The sequence below is a fragment of the Poecilia latipinna genome, unplaced genomic scaffold (genome assembly GCF_001443285.1).
Source record: "Poecilia latipinna isolate Pla-1442-1.1 unplaced genomic scaffold, P_latipinna-1.0 Scaffold3888, whole genome shotgun sequence".
In the NCBI taxonomy this organism is placed as follows: Eukaryota; Metazoa; Chordata; class Actinopteri; order Cyprinodontiformes; family Poeciliidae; genus Poecilia; species Poecilia latipinna.
The window spans coordinates 1-14,059 of record NW_015116504.1 but is presented as its reverse complement, the minus strand read 5'-3'; the positions used below and the strand labels follow the sequence as shown (position 1 = coordinate 14,059).

The 14,059-nt window shown below is 39.2% G+C and overlaps 1 protein-coding gene across 1 annotated transcript in view; it reads right to left on the bottom strand.

The window, feature by feature from the left end:
- Window positions 1-14,053, bottom strand: part of LOC106941830 (YLP motif-containing protein 1-like) — a 20,083-nt gene extending 6,030 nt beyond the window's left edge. Inside the window, exons 1-15 of the mRNA XM_015024958.1 lie at window positions 11,544-14,053; window positions 10,913-11,039; window positions 10,620-10,767; window positions 10,427-10,516; window positions 10,154-10,331; window positions 10,032-10,055; window positions 9,769-9,929; window positions 9,373-9,530; window positions 9,229-9,291; window positions 8,842-8,961; window positions 8,547-8,723; window positions 8,228-8,311; window positions 8,040-8,123; window positions 7,865-7,939; window positions 1,430-1,481 (exon numbers count right to left, since the gene is read on the bottom strand). Of these exons, the coding sequence (XP_014880444.1) occupies window positions 1,430-1,481; window positions 7,865-7,939; window positions 8,040-8,123; window positions 8,228-8,311; window positions 8,547-8,723; window positions 8,842-8,961; window positions 9,229-9,291; window positions 9,373-9,530; window positions 9,769-9,929; window positions 10,032-10,055; window positions 10,154-10,331; window positions 10,427-10,516; window positions 10,620-10,767; window positions 10,913-11,039; window positions 11,544-13,471 (3,469 nt within the window). The 5' untranslated portion in view covers window positions 13,472-14,053. The remainder of the gene's footprint in view (window positions 1-1,429; window positions 1,482-7,864; window positions 7,940-8,039; window positions 8,124-8,227; window positions 8,312-8,546; window positions 8,724-8,841; window positions 8,962-9,228; window positions 9,292-9,372; window positions 9,531-9,768; window positions 9,930-10,031; window positions 10,056-10,153; window positions 10,332-10,426; window positions 10,517-10,619; window positions 10,768-10,912; window positions 11,040-11,543) is intronic.
- Window positions 14,054-14,059: the final 6 nt, after the last annotated feature.

The following is a 14,059-nucleotide window of genomic DNA, read 5'->3' as shown; positions in this document are numbered from 1 at the left end:
ATCGGTATCGGTGATCGGCCCTCATGGGTGATCGGTATCGGTATCGGGAGGAAAAAACCTGATCGGCACATCTCTAGTTTATGTATTTGTTTATGCACAACTTTCTTCAGATTCCACTGAAGCAGAAGCAAAGTCTAGTCAGAAAAAAGTTCCTTTTACCACACTGATTACTTTCCATTTCAGCCATGTAATTGTACATCTGATTTCATATTTGGGTTTTCTGACTACATCTATCAGCGGGGTTGAGTCAAATTTGACTCTAGAATGCTTTGGTATACAAAGGAGTTCTTGGTGTACTCAAATACTGCACTGGGCCCAAACCATCATCCCTCTATCACCTTGATTAAGATTTACTGCAGGGATCTAGAATGTGATCTGATTTCGCAGTAGCGCACCTAAAGAAATGAGGCTGTACTGATGGATCAGGTCACCAAGACAAAAAAGGGTCTCAACACACGGAAAGTCTCCCTGTCGTTCATCAACAAATATTCGGCCCACATCATCATCCAAAACAGTGCTTCTTATCCCTGACCTTCAAGCCCCCTGGTCCTGTTTAGTTTTAGGTGTCTCATTACTGCCACACACCTGACTGAAATACCTGGGTGATTAACAGGCCACAGCAGCTCTAGATGCCTGCAGAGGAGGCCATGCAATCATTTGAATCAGGTGTGATGGAACATATGTAGAATAGAGAGTCTGGATGATCAGGATTGGAAACCACTGGGCTAAACCAATCAGAGACGGTGAATGGCAGGATCCCTTTCTGATTGGCCATGTCCACATATTATTGTATGTCTCAATAGACAGTTAAAAACTGAGCCATGCAAAAATTGTTACCAATGCTCTGACAATGAGCCTTCCACCTTCCAGATAATGTGAACTATGTGTGGCAGATAGTTAAAAACCCATACTTTTGCTGCTGATTTGCTCATAAATTGCACTTTGACGCTACATTTGTGTCCCCTACCTGATCGTGCAGTGAGTCTGATGTAAGCGAACATACAACATGAAGAAACGTGTTTTTAAATCTCTCACACAGTCGCTCAATACATGTTCTGGCACACCTAGTCAGATGAAGCTCTCGGGTTTTTTGCAATTTGCCTCAATATTACACAGTCTGACCTTGGGTCAATTTTATATTTTCAGTCCTGGCAAGAACAGTAATGATCTTAAATGCTTGTAAACTAAAATCTGTAGGATGATGGACATGTTCATAATGGCCTACAAAACACTTTGATGGTTTGCAGCAATTTCTTAAGGAGACAATGCTGTTTTTTTAATACCAAAAACAATAAACCCAATTCTAGTGGTCCAGTCCAAGTAACAAAACGCACATACAAATTACTTATGAGATGGAAATGGAAATCTCTATACTACAGAGGACAATGCTTTCATGATACAACAGAGATCTGAAATATTGAATACCTACCAAGTTTGGCCTCAGATGTGTCCATCTCCCATTTGCTTTTTGGAAGATATCCCTAGATTAAAGAAACACTGCAATCGTTAAATGTCTGGGTGATGTAGAGGTGGAAGGAGAAAGTAGGAGAGGGGGCTGGCTGAAAAGAGAGGAAAGTGGTTTATAAAAGGTTAAAGTACAAACAAGCAAAACCTGCATAACACTGCATTGGAAGATACAGCAATACAATGAGTGCTACATACATTCTGCTGGCATGCAGACAAATATATTGTAACTCATAAGTGACAAACTGATCATCAGCTAACTGATGATGAATTTGACAAATTAAAGTTCTCTACAAAGAACAAACATAGTTTAAGTAGAAGTTTGGTTTAGTGTACAAAGATGGTCTATTTTTACAAATAATCCCATGGCTGTGTCTTATGCTGAGGATGCAGTCTTCCTGCTGTTAAAAAGTCCTACAAAGATTTGCACTCAAGCTACAGGCTCATCAATAAACATCTGACTGCACAAGTATCCAATCAAGCTACAATGAGCCAAATAATAAAATATTTGCATCTAGCTATTACTGATGTATCAGTGTTTTATGATTTGAACATGTGTTTGTCTAAAGTTTTTTATCCAAGGGATTTCATTAACATATACATATTACAGGATGACAAGTCAGAAGATGAATTATGGCTATTAAATATTCAAATGTTTCATAAAATATGTGGCATGAAAAAAAATCTTTTCATTTGACAAACTGTTGCAACTAAAAGTTGAACTAAGCCTCTTGAATTTCTAAATTGTTGCTTATTTTTGCCAAATTATGTTGGATTATTATACGTTTGTCGTCTCCAACTGTTTTACAGTTGGAGAAACAAAGGAACTATTCTGAACAGTGAATAAATAAGAGTTTAACTTTTAGATCAATATGGACTCAACCAACATCTGCTATCTCTAAGCAGGAAAGAAATCTGCATAAAAACTAATCTCTCATCTATCACAAGAAGAAACAAAAACAAATAAACAGCTTTTTTGATAACCCTTTGTTGCTTTTTTAAAACAAATAAAAAAAACATGAAACAGGATTAGGTCACCAATAGGACATAATTTTGACTATTAAAGAAACTATTCAGTTGAATGGCTATGCATGACATATCACAGATGATGCTTAGCGGATATTTTTAGTTCAGATAAAAAGTCAGCAGGATTCACATCTGTGAAACTCTCTAACATCAGAAAGGAAGACCTCCTGGTTGTTGGCAAATACTAGGCTTTCTTTAACCCTTTTCCTGTTATATTCTCTTCCCTCCAAGTTGCCCAAAAGTCCACTTCTGATGCTTTGATTGGCTTTAGTTGATGTGTTCCAGGCGAAAAGGCAAGGTCCAGTGGAGGACAGGTCCTCTGAACCAAACAAGCCGAAATATTTTAGGAGTGTTTGAGTGTTAAATATTGGTACATACAAATAAATATATGCCCAAGTTATTTATTTTTGAATAAGGTCTGTGAGACACTTTTTTTTATATTTTCCATTCACCGTTTCAGAATTTAAGTAACTTTTCAAATTTGCCATTTGTGCATTAATAATTATTAAGATCATAAAGTGACAAAACCTCCAGAGATTTAAACCCAGAGCAGACGAGACCACCAGAACCATCTCATTTTAAAGTGAAACAATGCTGTCTCCTGTGTCTATAAGTCAAAGAGATTGTCATAAAGTAACTTCAAATATGTAGGGATCAAACTGGCTCTATGAGCAACTTATGTCTGATTTCCACTGAGCGGTACTGCCCGGGTCGGTGTGGTATGCCATTTCGTATTTTTCCATTGTAAATGCAACCTATACAACCAACTCGTACAACACCATTCCTCATCCCCCTTTGGTTGTAGATCCATGCAACAATGGTGCTGTATGGTTAGGGTGGAGCTATTGGCGTAACACCACAAAGTCTATTGAATGGAGAACAGAAAAAGCATCACTACTAGCAGAAAACATAATAGAGATTCAATGTGTCGTTAACACGTTAGGCGTTTGTGTTCAACTCCACCTCCCCAGTAGGAGTCTAACTGACGGTGGAAATGGTTTCCTAAATACGCCGACGCATAAAATAGTGAACTGAACCACACCGACTCGCGCTGTACTGCTTAGTGGAAACGAGGCATAATGTGGCTCAGCAGCCACTTCATCCTTGACCTCGGCAGGTTTACAAATGAATGTTGACAGACTCTGATACACAGAGCCCACTTATTCTCTAATGGTTTTTAATCATTGAAACTGGTCGTTGAATAGATTTAAAACCCATTTTAAATCAAGAATTGTTTATACAGCTAAAGATTAGTCAGAATCATCTCTCTTGACATTTGAGAGTTAAACATGTTTGTCTTTAGATTAATTATTTCTTAATAGAGTGTAGATGAAAAATAGAACAATTGTCAAGTAACAGTGGTAAGTAAATTCTTACAAAAATTCAGATTTCCTCCTTTCAATCTTAGCAAATTTGGGGAGTTTCCACACTTGAGGAGTTTTGCATGTGTAAAACCAACGCTACTTAGTTTCAACCCCTGTAATTTACTTTTTGTGCGAATGTGATGTGAAATGATATTTCAGCAAGATGTAGCCAAATGTGCATTGCTTAGAAAGGTGATTCAGACTAAAAGTGATAAATGCTGAATGTCTTTTTCAGAAAGATTCATCCAGACAGCTTCTCAAAATCATTTGGTAAACCTTTTTGTCAATTTTCTGTGTGAAAAGAAGCCAAACCACTGGAAAGAGTTACAACTTTAACATTGATCCAGACCACAGAAAATGAATTGTGGGTGTAAAACACCCTAAGATGAAGAATTTACATTTTCATGTGGAGATCCCTTTGTTACATATGTATCCACAAAACTAAGAAACATCTTATTCTTTTAGTACACAAGGCAAAATTAAAATGTGTAAACTAATAAAGATTACATTAATTTAGAAAAGGTATGAGACGATAGTTCCTACAGTCAACCCCATTGGAAACAAAAAGTGTTAAAAGGTAAATTATGTATGAACTACATAATTGCATTGAGGGATTTATACCACCTGTAGAGAAAAATGTGTCTTACAAGTGTAAAAAAAAAAAAAAAAAAAGATATGTCTCTGGTTCTTATGGTTAAAAGTCATTAACTGCAGACTAAAATAAGCTGCACAAAATGTCCGATTCAACCTGTAAGAAAATAGGTTAAGAGGTCAAAAGACTTTTTAGCAAATAAAATTAAAAAGCTCCATCTTAACAGATATATTTCCCCAAGTTAAACTGCAAAAATAGTGCCAATTAATATTTGTAAGAAATTTGCCAACACAAACTAAGGCTACACCAGCAAACAATTCAATCAGCAGAGAGGATCACCAGAGCGGACATCCTCTCCAACCACAACTTCTTCAGATCTACTGTCAGGAAAAGGGCAACTAAAATTTCTGCAGATCCCACATATCCTGGACACAACTGTTTAAACTTTACCTTCAAGTTGCCGCTACAGAGCACTTTTTGCAAAAACAAACTGCAACAGAAAGTTTTTCTCCTTAGGTTGCCTCTCTGATGACCACAATGAACACCTTACAGAATAATCAGTCAGCTACTCTACCATGCAACAAATTAAGCACATTTGTCTTTCTTTTTTCTTAAGAAAAAAAAAAAAAAAGACATGGCTGTACATGCACCTACTGTTCCTTTTATCCTGTATTTTACTTAATCAAAATTGTATGTATTTATACTTTATGTCTACGCAGTGAGCGTTTAAAAAACAAAGTTAAATTCCTTGTTTGAGTACACAATCTTAATCAATAAAGCCGATTCTGCTATTGGTTAAAAACACTGAAAGACGTTATGTGCATGACGATTCTGGTCAGGTGCCTCTAATAACACGCAAAGCATTATATTGCCAGGTTCATCAGGGAACACACAATGTTTCATGTTTTAATTTTACAGATTTAGCCCATCACAGTTCTAATTTTTAAATTTACTACGACCATTTTTAAGATTTGAGAGCAAAAGGAAACCCCAAAAAATAATTGGGTGTTTCCTTATCACACATTCTTAGAAAGCAGAACGTACTGAACTTTTATCTCCTCGATGAATAGTACTATATATAAAAAAGAAAACGTGGCCATGTAATATTTTATATTCTTCAATCAGTGGTAGAAAGGCAGGGATGAGTTGTTAAAGGAAGCATAATTCCTGAACAACCAATGATCTGTAAGGTTTGAAAATATAAGTGCAACAAACTATAGAGGCTGAGCAATAGAGCATTATACTCTACCAAGTTAATTTTCCCCTCAGAAAGAATACACCAACATGTTTCTATTGTCCAAAAGCTACAGATCTAGCATAATGTTCAGAAGTTCTTATACATCTTTGTTTCCAACAACGGTACTGCGTTTTTAAAAAAAAGATCACAATAAGGAGCTTTTATGGACAAACAAAGGTCATAAAAGTCATTGAATGTGACATGTAAAGATTTAGGAAAAAAAAGAGTGAAACATTTCAACCAGTGGAAAACAGGCAAAACAGGTACAAATATTTCAATGTTTTAATAAACAATTTTTAAAATGTATAGTTAGTATTTTATAAAACTATGAAAAGGGAGAAGAGATTACACATTCTCTTACAAGATTTACTACATAAGGTTAAGGACAGTTTTAAATGACTATTTTAACTGTCCACAGTTTTAGTCATACATGTGTTCAAAATCCACAGGAAGTCTTTGTTTCCCAAAAATGATCAGGAAAGCCAATTTCTGACTTTGTATTTTCTGCGTTGTTTTACTTAATCCCAAAGAAATCTGACCATACAGGTCTGTATTTGCAGTGAAAATAGCTCAAATGTGAGAATGTTTTTTCCACTGAAGAAGACATCTCTATGTAGGAAAATAATACCGTATTTTTCGGACTATAACCCGCTACTTTTTTCCCACTCTTTGAACCATGCAGCTTATAGCCCTGTGCAGCTTTTCTGTGGATTTTTCTTCAACCACCAGGGGGCTCTGTAGCAGGATCTGGTAGTACAGGAGGGAAATAGAGCTGCTGCATGTAAGCTCGGCGTGAACTAATCCATGGTTTGGCGTTTAAGACACAGGGCTGCGTCCTTAATAAATCCAGCAGGTTTATAAAGGATGCAGCCCTCTGCTGCATCCTTGTGAAAAACCGAGAGCGGCGGAGATACCAGCGGCTTATAGCCCAGTGCTGCTTATATACATACGTTTCCAGTTTTTTTTTGTTTTTTTTTTTAAACTTTGTAGATGCTGCTTATAGTAAGGTGCTCTACAGTCCGGAAAATACGGTAAATATATCTAAAAACGGTAAGTCTGTTTTCCTTCAAGTCTAGTTTGCAGTTTGTTTTGAGTACTGGCTGTGAAATTTCTGTCTTCAGGCTGCCCAGGTGAAGTTATAGCATTATGCTAGGAATTAAACAATTCACAATATTACAGAGATCTTTGAACCTTCCAGAATAGTTCTGAATAACACTGGCTAAAAATGATTAAAAAAAATTAACTTTACAAAATCGTGTATTTTCAAATCCAGGTTTAAACAGTTTCTAAGATTTTTAATTGAATAATTGCTTTGTATAACACAAAAAAGTATTAGGAAAATTGTTTTAGATTTTTTTTATCCACTCTATTTTTGCAAAGTTTGTGTTTTTCTTTATTTCAAAACCTGATAGAAATAAAATAGTGGTTCTTCAAAAATGAAATTTCCTTCACTATATATTTGTGAAAATATCTAAATACCTACTAATTATCTACAACGTCATATTTTACAACTAATGCCATATTAGCAGCTCTAAATAAGTTTTATTTAGATGGACTGAGGCCAAAATTATTCTTCATCATAAAGATTGCCACCCCTGATCTATATTATTTGAAATTAAATGCGTTTTAAGCGTTTCAGTCTACAAAACCTTCAAAGTCTAAAGTTACTTCACTTAGAGATCTCTGCAGAGAAACGAAGCAATTAAACAATGAAGCATTTAAGCTACAACAGTGCAAAGCTGACCACCACATTTCATTAATGGTTTAAATTATTGTGATGTATAAACATACAAAAACAGTATTTATGCGTAGATTGCACTATATCTTACATTGTAAAGAGATAATACTAAGACATTTTAGTAGTATGTTTTTCAACTCTTGGTTTGATAGCATCAATTTTCATTGGTTTAGTTTTATGTTTTACTGTGATGTACTGGAATCTTACATTAAGGGGGAAATCTATTTGATGCAAATTGTGTTTAAATATCATTATAAAGTTAGAAACATTAAAACAGTAATAAACTAAAACTACAGTGCTTTCTTAGTCTTAGGGATTTCATCCGTTTTTGTTTGATCCAACACTACAGATCAATCTGGAAAACAATTAATCCTGCGTATGTTTTGTTCAATAGAAGCAGACATGAAAATATGTGGCTAAGAGGTGGAGCTTTTTTGTCCTACCAGATCGCTCTCTTCTTCCTCCTCCCTCTTGGTTTCTTGGGGAACGTCTTCGGGGTTAAAGTCCTCCATTTCAACCTAAAAAGTCAAGCAAATCAAAGTTTAGCTCAGAAAGTCACTGACAAAAAGGGTTTCAACTTCCAGCAGTAAAAAAATCTACTAAAACAAAAAGAATTACCTCCTCAATGGCAGCATCTTGAAGCAAGGATCGCACATCCAGGCGCACCATATGACGAGGAGATGACTCCCAGTTGTTGGACATCTGCATATAAAAAAGTCCATTAAAAATAATTGTTTCAGCCAAAGATATGAGAACGTTGCCTTAACTATCTTAGTATTTGAGATCAAAGAAGTGATCATTTTAACCTTTGTTATATCCTTAAGCTTGCGCCCATGGACATTCCTCTTTGCACACGTTTGTGTGTCAGCCGTGATTTCAGCTACATACACCTAGAAATGGAAGAGAAGTTAGTTTTGTTTTTTTTTTCAGCAGGAACCAAACTGAACAACTTTTGATTATTTTTTTAATCTAATTTATTAGATTTATTTGATAGGCAGAGACACACATTAACATAGACAAACTGAATAAAACAGCTGTCCAATTCTTGTATCATCTTGCTTATAGAGTAAGCTAATTTGTAGCATGTGTCTCCATTTAGAAGATGTACTAATTGAAACAACTCACCTCAAAGCCTTTTGTTTTGGCTGCGCTCCAGAATTGTTCAAAATGTTTCACTCGGTCATTAATGGTGTCCAGAATAATAAAAGGGAAGAATCCGTCATCAAGAGTTTTCTTAAATGTTTTCAGCATGCTGCTCCTGTAGGTATCCTCCATCTCGGGTTCATATTCATATTCAAGAACCTGAAAGACAGTTGTTGAGCACCTCATCATTTACACTAAACCAAAAACAATTCTGATTAAACTCATCACAATCCATCAGATTAAACAGTTTGATTGATCTCATGTGCACCAGACCAACCTTAGTTTTGACTCTCTTCCCGGTGTCTGGGTCTTTCTCAACTTTCTCCACCTCCGTCATGAAGTAATCATCCAGAACAAGAACTCTTGGAGGTGCGCCACCAGATTCAACTTCCTTGTCCTAAATAAATTTCGAATGATTTTCAAAATTAGTTTGTAACCAAAATAAAGCCATTTATGTAATCTTTTGTTTCCTCTAAATACAAGTCAATTAATGAAAATATTGATGATCAAAAATAAAAGGAATAAACACTTGAAATATGTGTATTCAATCTATAAAACATGCAACTTTCACTTTAGAACTGACTTACTGAAATAAACTCATATTTCTAATTTACTGAGATACACATTTTTTTTTTTTTATGTATTAAAAAACAGAATTACATACCCGTATAAGCTTTGCAACGTGGCTTTTTCCACTTCCTGGGAGGCCCCTCATTATAATAACAATCTGTTAAAATACAGTTTTCTTAAGTCCTTGCTCATATATGTTAATGTTACATGAATGAATATTGCAGTAATTAATTAATACCCTCTCAGGTCGAGATAATCTGCCAGGTGCTTTGAGGATGTCATCAATATTTTTAATTTCAGGCTTCTTCTCGACTCGAGGAGGAGGCGGTGTTGGTGGAGGAGGCAGTGGGGCGGCAGAGTGTGGTCCTCGGTCCTCTGGATAACCTCTTCTTTCCACTGAATGGCAATATTTCCATTTCAACAAATTCAAAAATTTCATTAATACCTGAAAGTTTACTTGGCTGTATTAGGCCCAAGTATTTGTAACATTTTAAAGAAATCCTTTAACCTTCAGAGTTACATTCATTACTCCCCAAAAATTGTTCAAACTAAAATTGTAAATAAACACATGCTTTAATAATGCATGAAAACGCTGAATAAGAAATGCTAATTAACATATGTGTGTCCAACGTACAGTAAGGCGAGCTGTAACGCTCAGGCCCGATGCGGTCTGGTCCAGAGCGCTCATACAGAGGTCTGTCATAGCCAGGCCTTCCATAATAGTCGTCTAGGTCACGACTGCCACTTCGCTCCTTGTCTCTTTCCCTGTATGCCGCTCGAGGAGGTAGTGGAGACCTGCACATAAAATGACCATTTTTAATTTCTTTATTATATCCTTCTTACTTCAAACCATCAGAGTCAAGACAAATCAAGACATCTGACACGATTTGATGGTACCTTTCTTCAACCAAGGTATGTGTGCTTGAATAAAAAGCAGAAAAATAATACCACTTAAGTAGAGAAGCTGGAATTTTTTAAAACAGAAAATAAGGTTGAATATTCAGCAACAAAGGACATACCTCTCATCTCTTTCCCGTGAATGATAGCGATCCCTCTCATATCTGTCTCTTTCATATTCAGGAGGCGCATCTCGGTACAACTCCCTCTCTCTGCTGTACTCCCGGCGATCCAAATAGGGGTCTGGTCGCCGGTCATAATATGGATCTCGGCTGTAGGAATCTCTGAGACTGAGTGGTTCTAGGAATTTAGTTTAAAGAAAACACCAGTTAAAGAGTTTAAAAAATCAACACTTAATAAAAATGATGAGAAAATTATTGCAACGTGAACCCTACCTTTATCATAGAGGCGATCTGATGGGATTGGGTCAGGTCTTAATACTATTCTCTCACCATATGCAATCCGCTCTACAGTTGCCCCGAGCTCTGAAAAATGACAATCAGCACATGTCATTACACCAGCATCACCGATTTAACACCTAATATGTCTCTAAAGTATCAATTAAGGTATTTGTTTTTCAGGACATACCATGCCCATGTCCATAATCGACCGTTTTAGGAATTACTGGCGGTTTGGCTGAAGCAGACAGTGACGACTGGTAATCTACAGCAGCAGCAGGTTTGCTTTCCCAAGACGCTGATTCAGGAGCAGCTGGCTGAACAGCAGCACTCATACCCTGGTGAGAAAAGATGTCATTACTTTCAAAGCTCTTACATCAAACAGTAAGGTAAAAAAAACTAAAGGGAATTAAGTTTCTTTCCTTTATTAAATTTCTCATACAACCAGAAGTGATTCTGAATAACAAGGTAGCTCTCAATTACCTTTAAAACATTCCTAACATCTGGTGGGATCTCCAAGCCAAGGAGACCTGCAGGTAGCTCTGTCAGAAGGTCACTGGATGCAGGTTGTGGTTTTTCAGTACTAGGGGTCTTTCCCTCTTGCAACTCCCTTTAAAAAAAACAAAAAAAACAAGCCAAGTTCATAGTTGCCACCTCAGCATGAGGGATTGCAGTGCGTTTCTGTAATGCTGTCATCCTCAGGTCAATTCAGGACCAAAATTGCAACATTTGTTATATTTTTGGTCTGCTTTCACTCTGCTCTGTGCCAAATGAACCATATTGTTTGAAAAACCTCACCCCCCTGTTCTGTGGTGGTGCTTCACCAATAACCACTGAGGGAAACAACACAAAATGTCTGATGTGCTACAGTCCACTTCCTGCTTTGTGGAGAGGTCTCTGGGCCACTTGGCATTCAAATATGTATTCAAACAAGAGTTTATGTCAATCAAACTGAGAGCTAGGTTTTTAGCCAAACCAGTTAGCTTTTTTAGAGTGATCACAGCTCCTAAAACAAATTACATTTTTTAGGCTGGATTTTTATTCTGGGCCAGTCAGCCACTCATCATTACCATATTCTCAAACAAATAAAATTAAATAGAAGACAATAAATTACCTTATTTGCTTAAGTTCTTGAGCAGCTTTCAGGATAATCTCATGCTGCCTTTGAGAAAGGGCAAGCACATTTGCCCCGCTTGTTCCTTGGGTTGCTGCTTCAACTGAGCTTCCAGGCAAGTCTGTTGCAGATCCAGCAGGTGGTGGCTCTTCCTTGCGCTCCTCATACTGAGGTCTAAGGTCACCATAATCGGGATATGTCCTCACTGGTAATGGAGAACGCCTAGAAGGTCTATCCCAGTCTGAAGCCCGCAGGTGTGGCGGTTCATCCAGTCTGTATGGGGGCTCATCCCTATAGTCAAGAATTCGTAGCTCTCCCCTTGCCCTATCGTTTTCATCATATGGATACGAGCGACGTCTCTCTGTTTCTGGATCCCAGCGTTCCTCTCTGAGGTGCGGTGGGGGCGGCATGCGGGGAGGATACTCTCTTTCAGGAAGAGGACGATCTCTGTCCCACTCCCCCTCACGGAACTTGGCTTCATGGCGATAGTCTTCAGGTGGAAACTCTGGAGCTGGAGGCCGGCGGTACTCACCCTCACCTCGATCATAATCCAAAGCTTGGTCCTCCTTATATGCCTCTTCATATCCCTCATGATGTGGACCTGGGCGCCACATTCCCCTTGCAATTCCTCGACCCATAGGTCGTCTTCTCATTCCTCCCCTGTCAATTATTTCGTGTGGAGTTATTGGAGGGCCTCGTGGAGGGTACCATTCAGAATCTCCTTCAGCTCCTTCATACAAAGGCTCCTCTAAGCGATCCATAATTTCATGGGGCGGAGGTGGAATGCGTCGCCTGCCTCTTCCTACATCAGGATGCCCTGGATGGCCATATGGGTCGTGCTCGTGGTACATTGGGTGCATTGACTGATCCATGTTGGCATCATCCAACTCCATTTCATGACCTACAGGCTCATGACCCATTTCACCGTGAATAGGGTGAAGTGGACCTCCTCGGCCTCGAGGCATAAAACCAGGGTGCCCACGTGGAGGACGACCACGACCAGGTGGAAATGGGGGTCTCATGCCTCTCATTTGAGGCTGCCATTCTTCCCAGTAGGGTTCTCCTTCCTCAGAACACTCTGCTGACTCAGCCTCTGCCCAGTGCATATCATCTACGTCTCCTCTAGCAACTGCTGGACCCCCTATTCCCATGTGTGCCCCTCCTCTACCTACTGGTGGGCCTCCTCTACTAAAGGGTGGTCCACCTCTCACCATTGGTGGGCCTCCTCTACCCATGGGTGGACCTCCTCGGCCCATGGGTGGACCTCCTCGGCCCATGGGTGGACCTCCTCGGCCCATGGGTGGACCTCCTCGGCCCATGGGTGGACCCCCTCTACCCATGGGTGGACCTCCTCTACCCATGGGCGGACCCCCTCTGCCCATGGGTGGTACTCCTCTGCCCATGGGAGGAAATCCTCTACCCATGGGTGGTACACCTCTCCCCATGGGAGGAAATCCTCTGCCCATGGGTGGTCTTCCTCGCCCCATTGGGGGCCCTCCTCTCAATGGGGGTCTACCTCGCCCCATAAATGGTCCCACTGGCTCCTCATAATACTCTTCCTCTTCAAAGTAATGTTCTTCTGGGACCCATGTGTCTTCAGGACGCACCTCTGATTCATCCTCGCCAAACCCCTGATATGAAGGATCTTGCCAGTAGTCTTGTTGCTCTTCAGGTATTTCTGCATCTTCCTCCGGTGGAATGTAGTCATAAGGCATTTCGTCCACCCCCTCCTCAGTTTGTGCAATATTATGTTCTCTGAACTGGCCAGGGCCCAATTGTCCACGCCCAAGTCCACGCAGTGGAGGCTGGCCACGTCCCCTGCCAGGAAGTAGATTTGGAGGTTCTGGTTTTGGTGCCAACTGGTCTGAACTTTGTAGTTCTGGTTGGATTCCAGCAGTCGTTTTAATTGATTTTTTGTTGTCTATCATTGGTCCATCGTCCTTTTGGGAATTTTGTGGAGGTGGTGGAGGTTTTGATACTGAACCAGAGTCTTTCGTTGATGTACTAGGTTTGTCTTTATTGCTATCATCAGTGACACTTTTATTTTTTGCTTCCTCAGACTCTTTCTTACTTTTTAATGTCTGGGGAATAGGATCATTTTGAATAAAAAAGCCATCTGATCCAAGCAAATTATCATCTGTCAAGTCATCAGCTGTTGACTTATTAGGTATACTTTCATCTTTGTTAGACAGTGGTTGAGCAGGTGTTTTTGGCAAGGTTGTTGAATCTGAACTTGCAGGATTTTGAATGTCGGTCTCCAATTTAGGTTCAGGACCCTGCTGCTGTTTTAACTGAGGGGCTGAAGGAGATTCAAAACGTGGTGGAGGGCAAGGGGGTCTTGAGGAATCCAATCTAGATTGCTGTCCAAAATTAGGCTGGTCATGTCTGGGTGGATTATCGAAGCGGTGCCGTGGCTGGTCGAACCTCGGAGGACCATCAAAGCGCTGCCGCGGTTGGTCAAACCTTTGGGGACCATCAAAGCGTTGCCGTGGTTGGTCAAACCTTTGGGGACCATC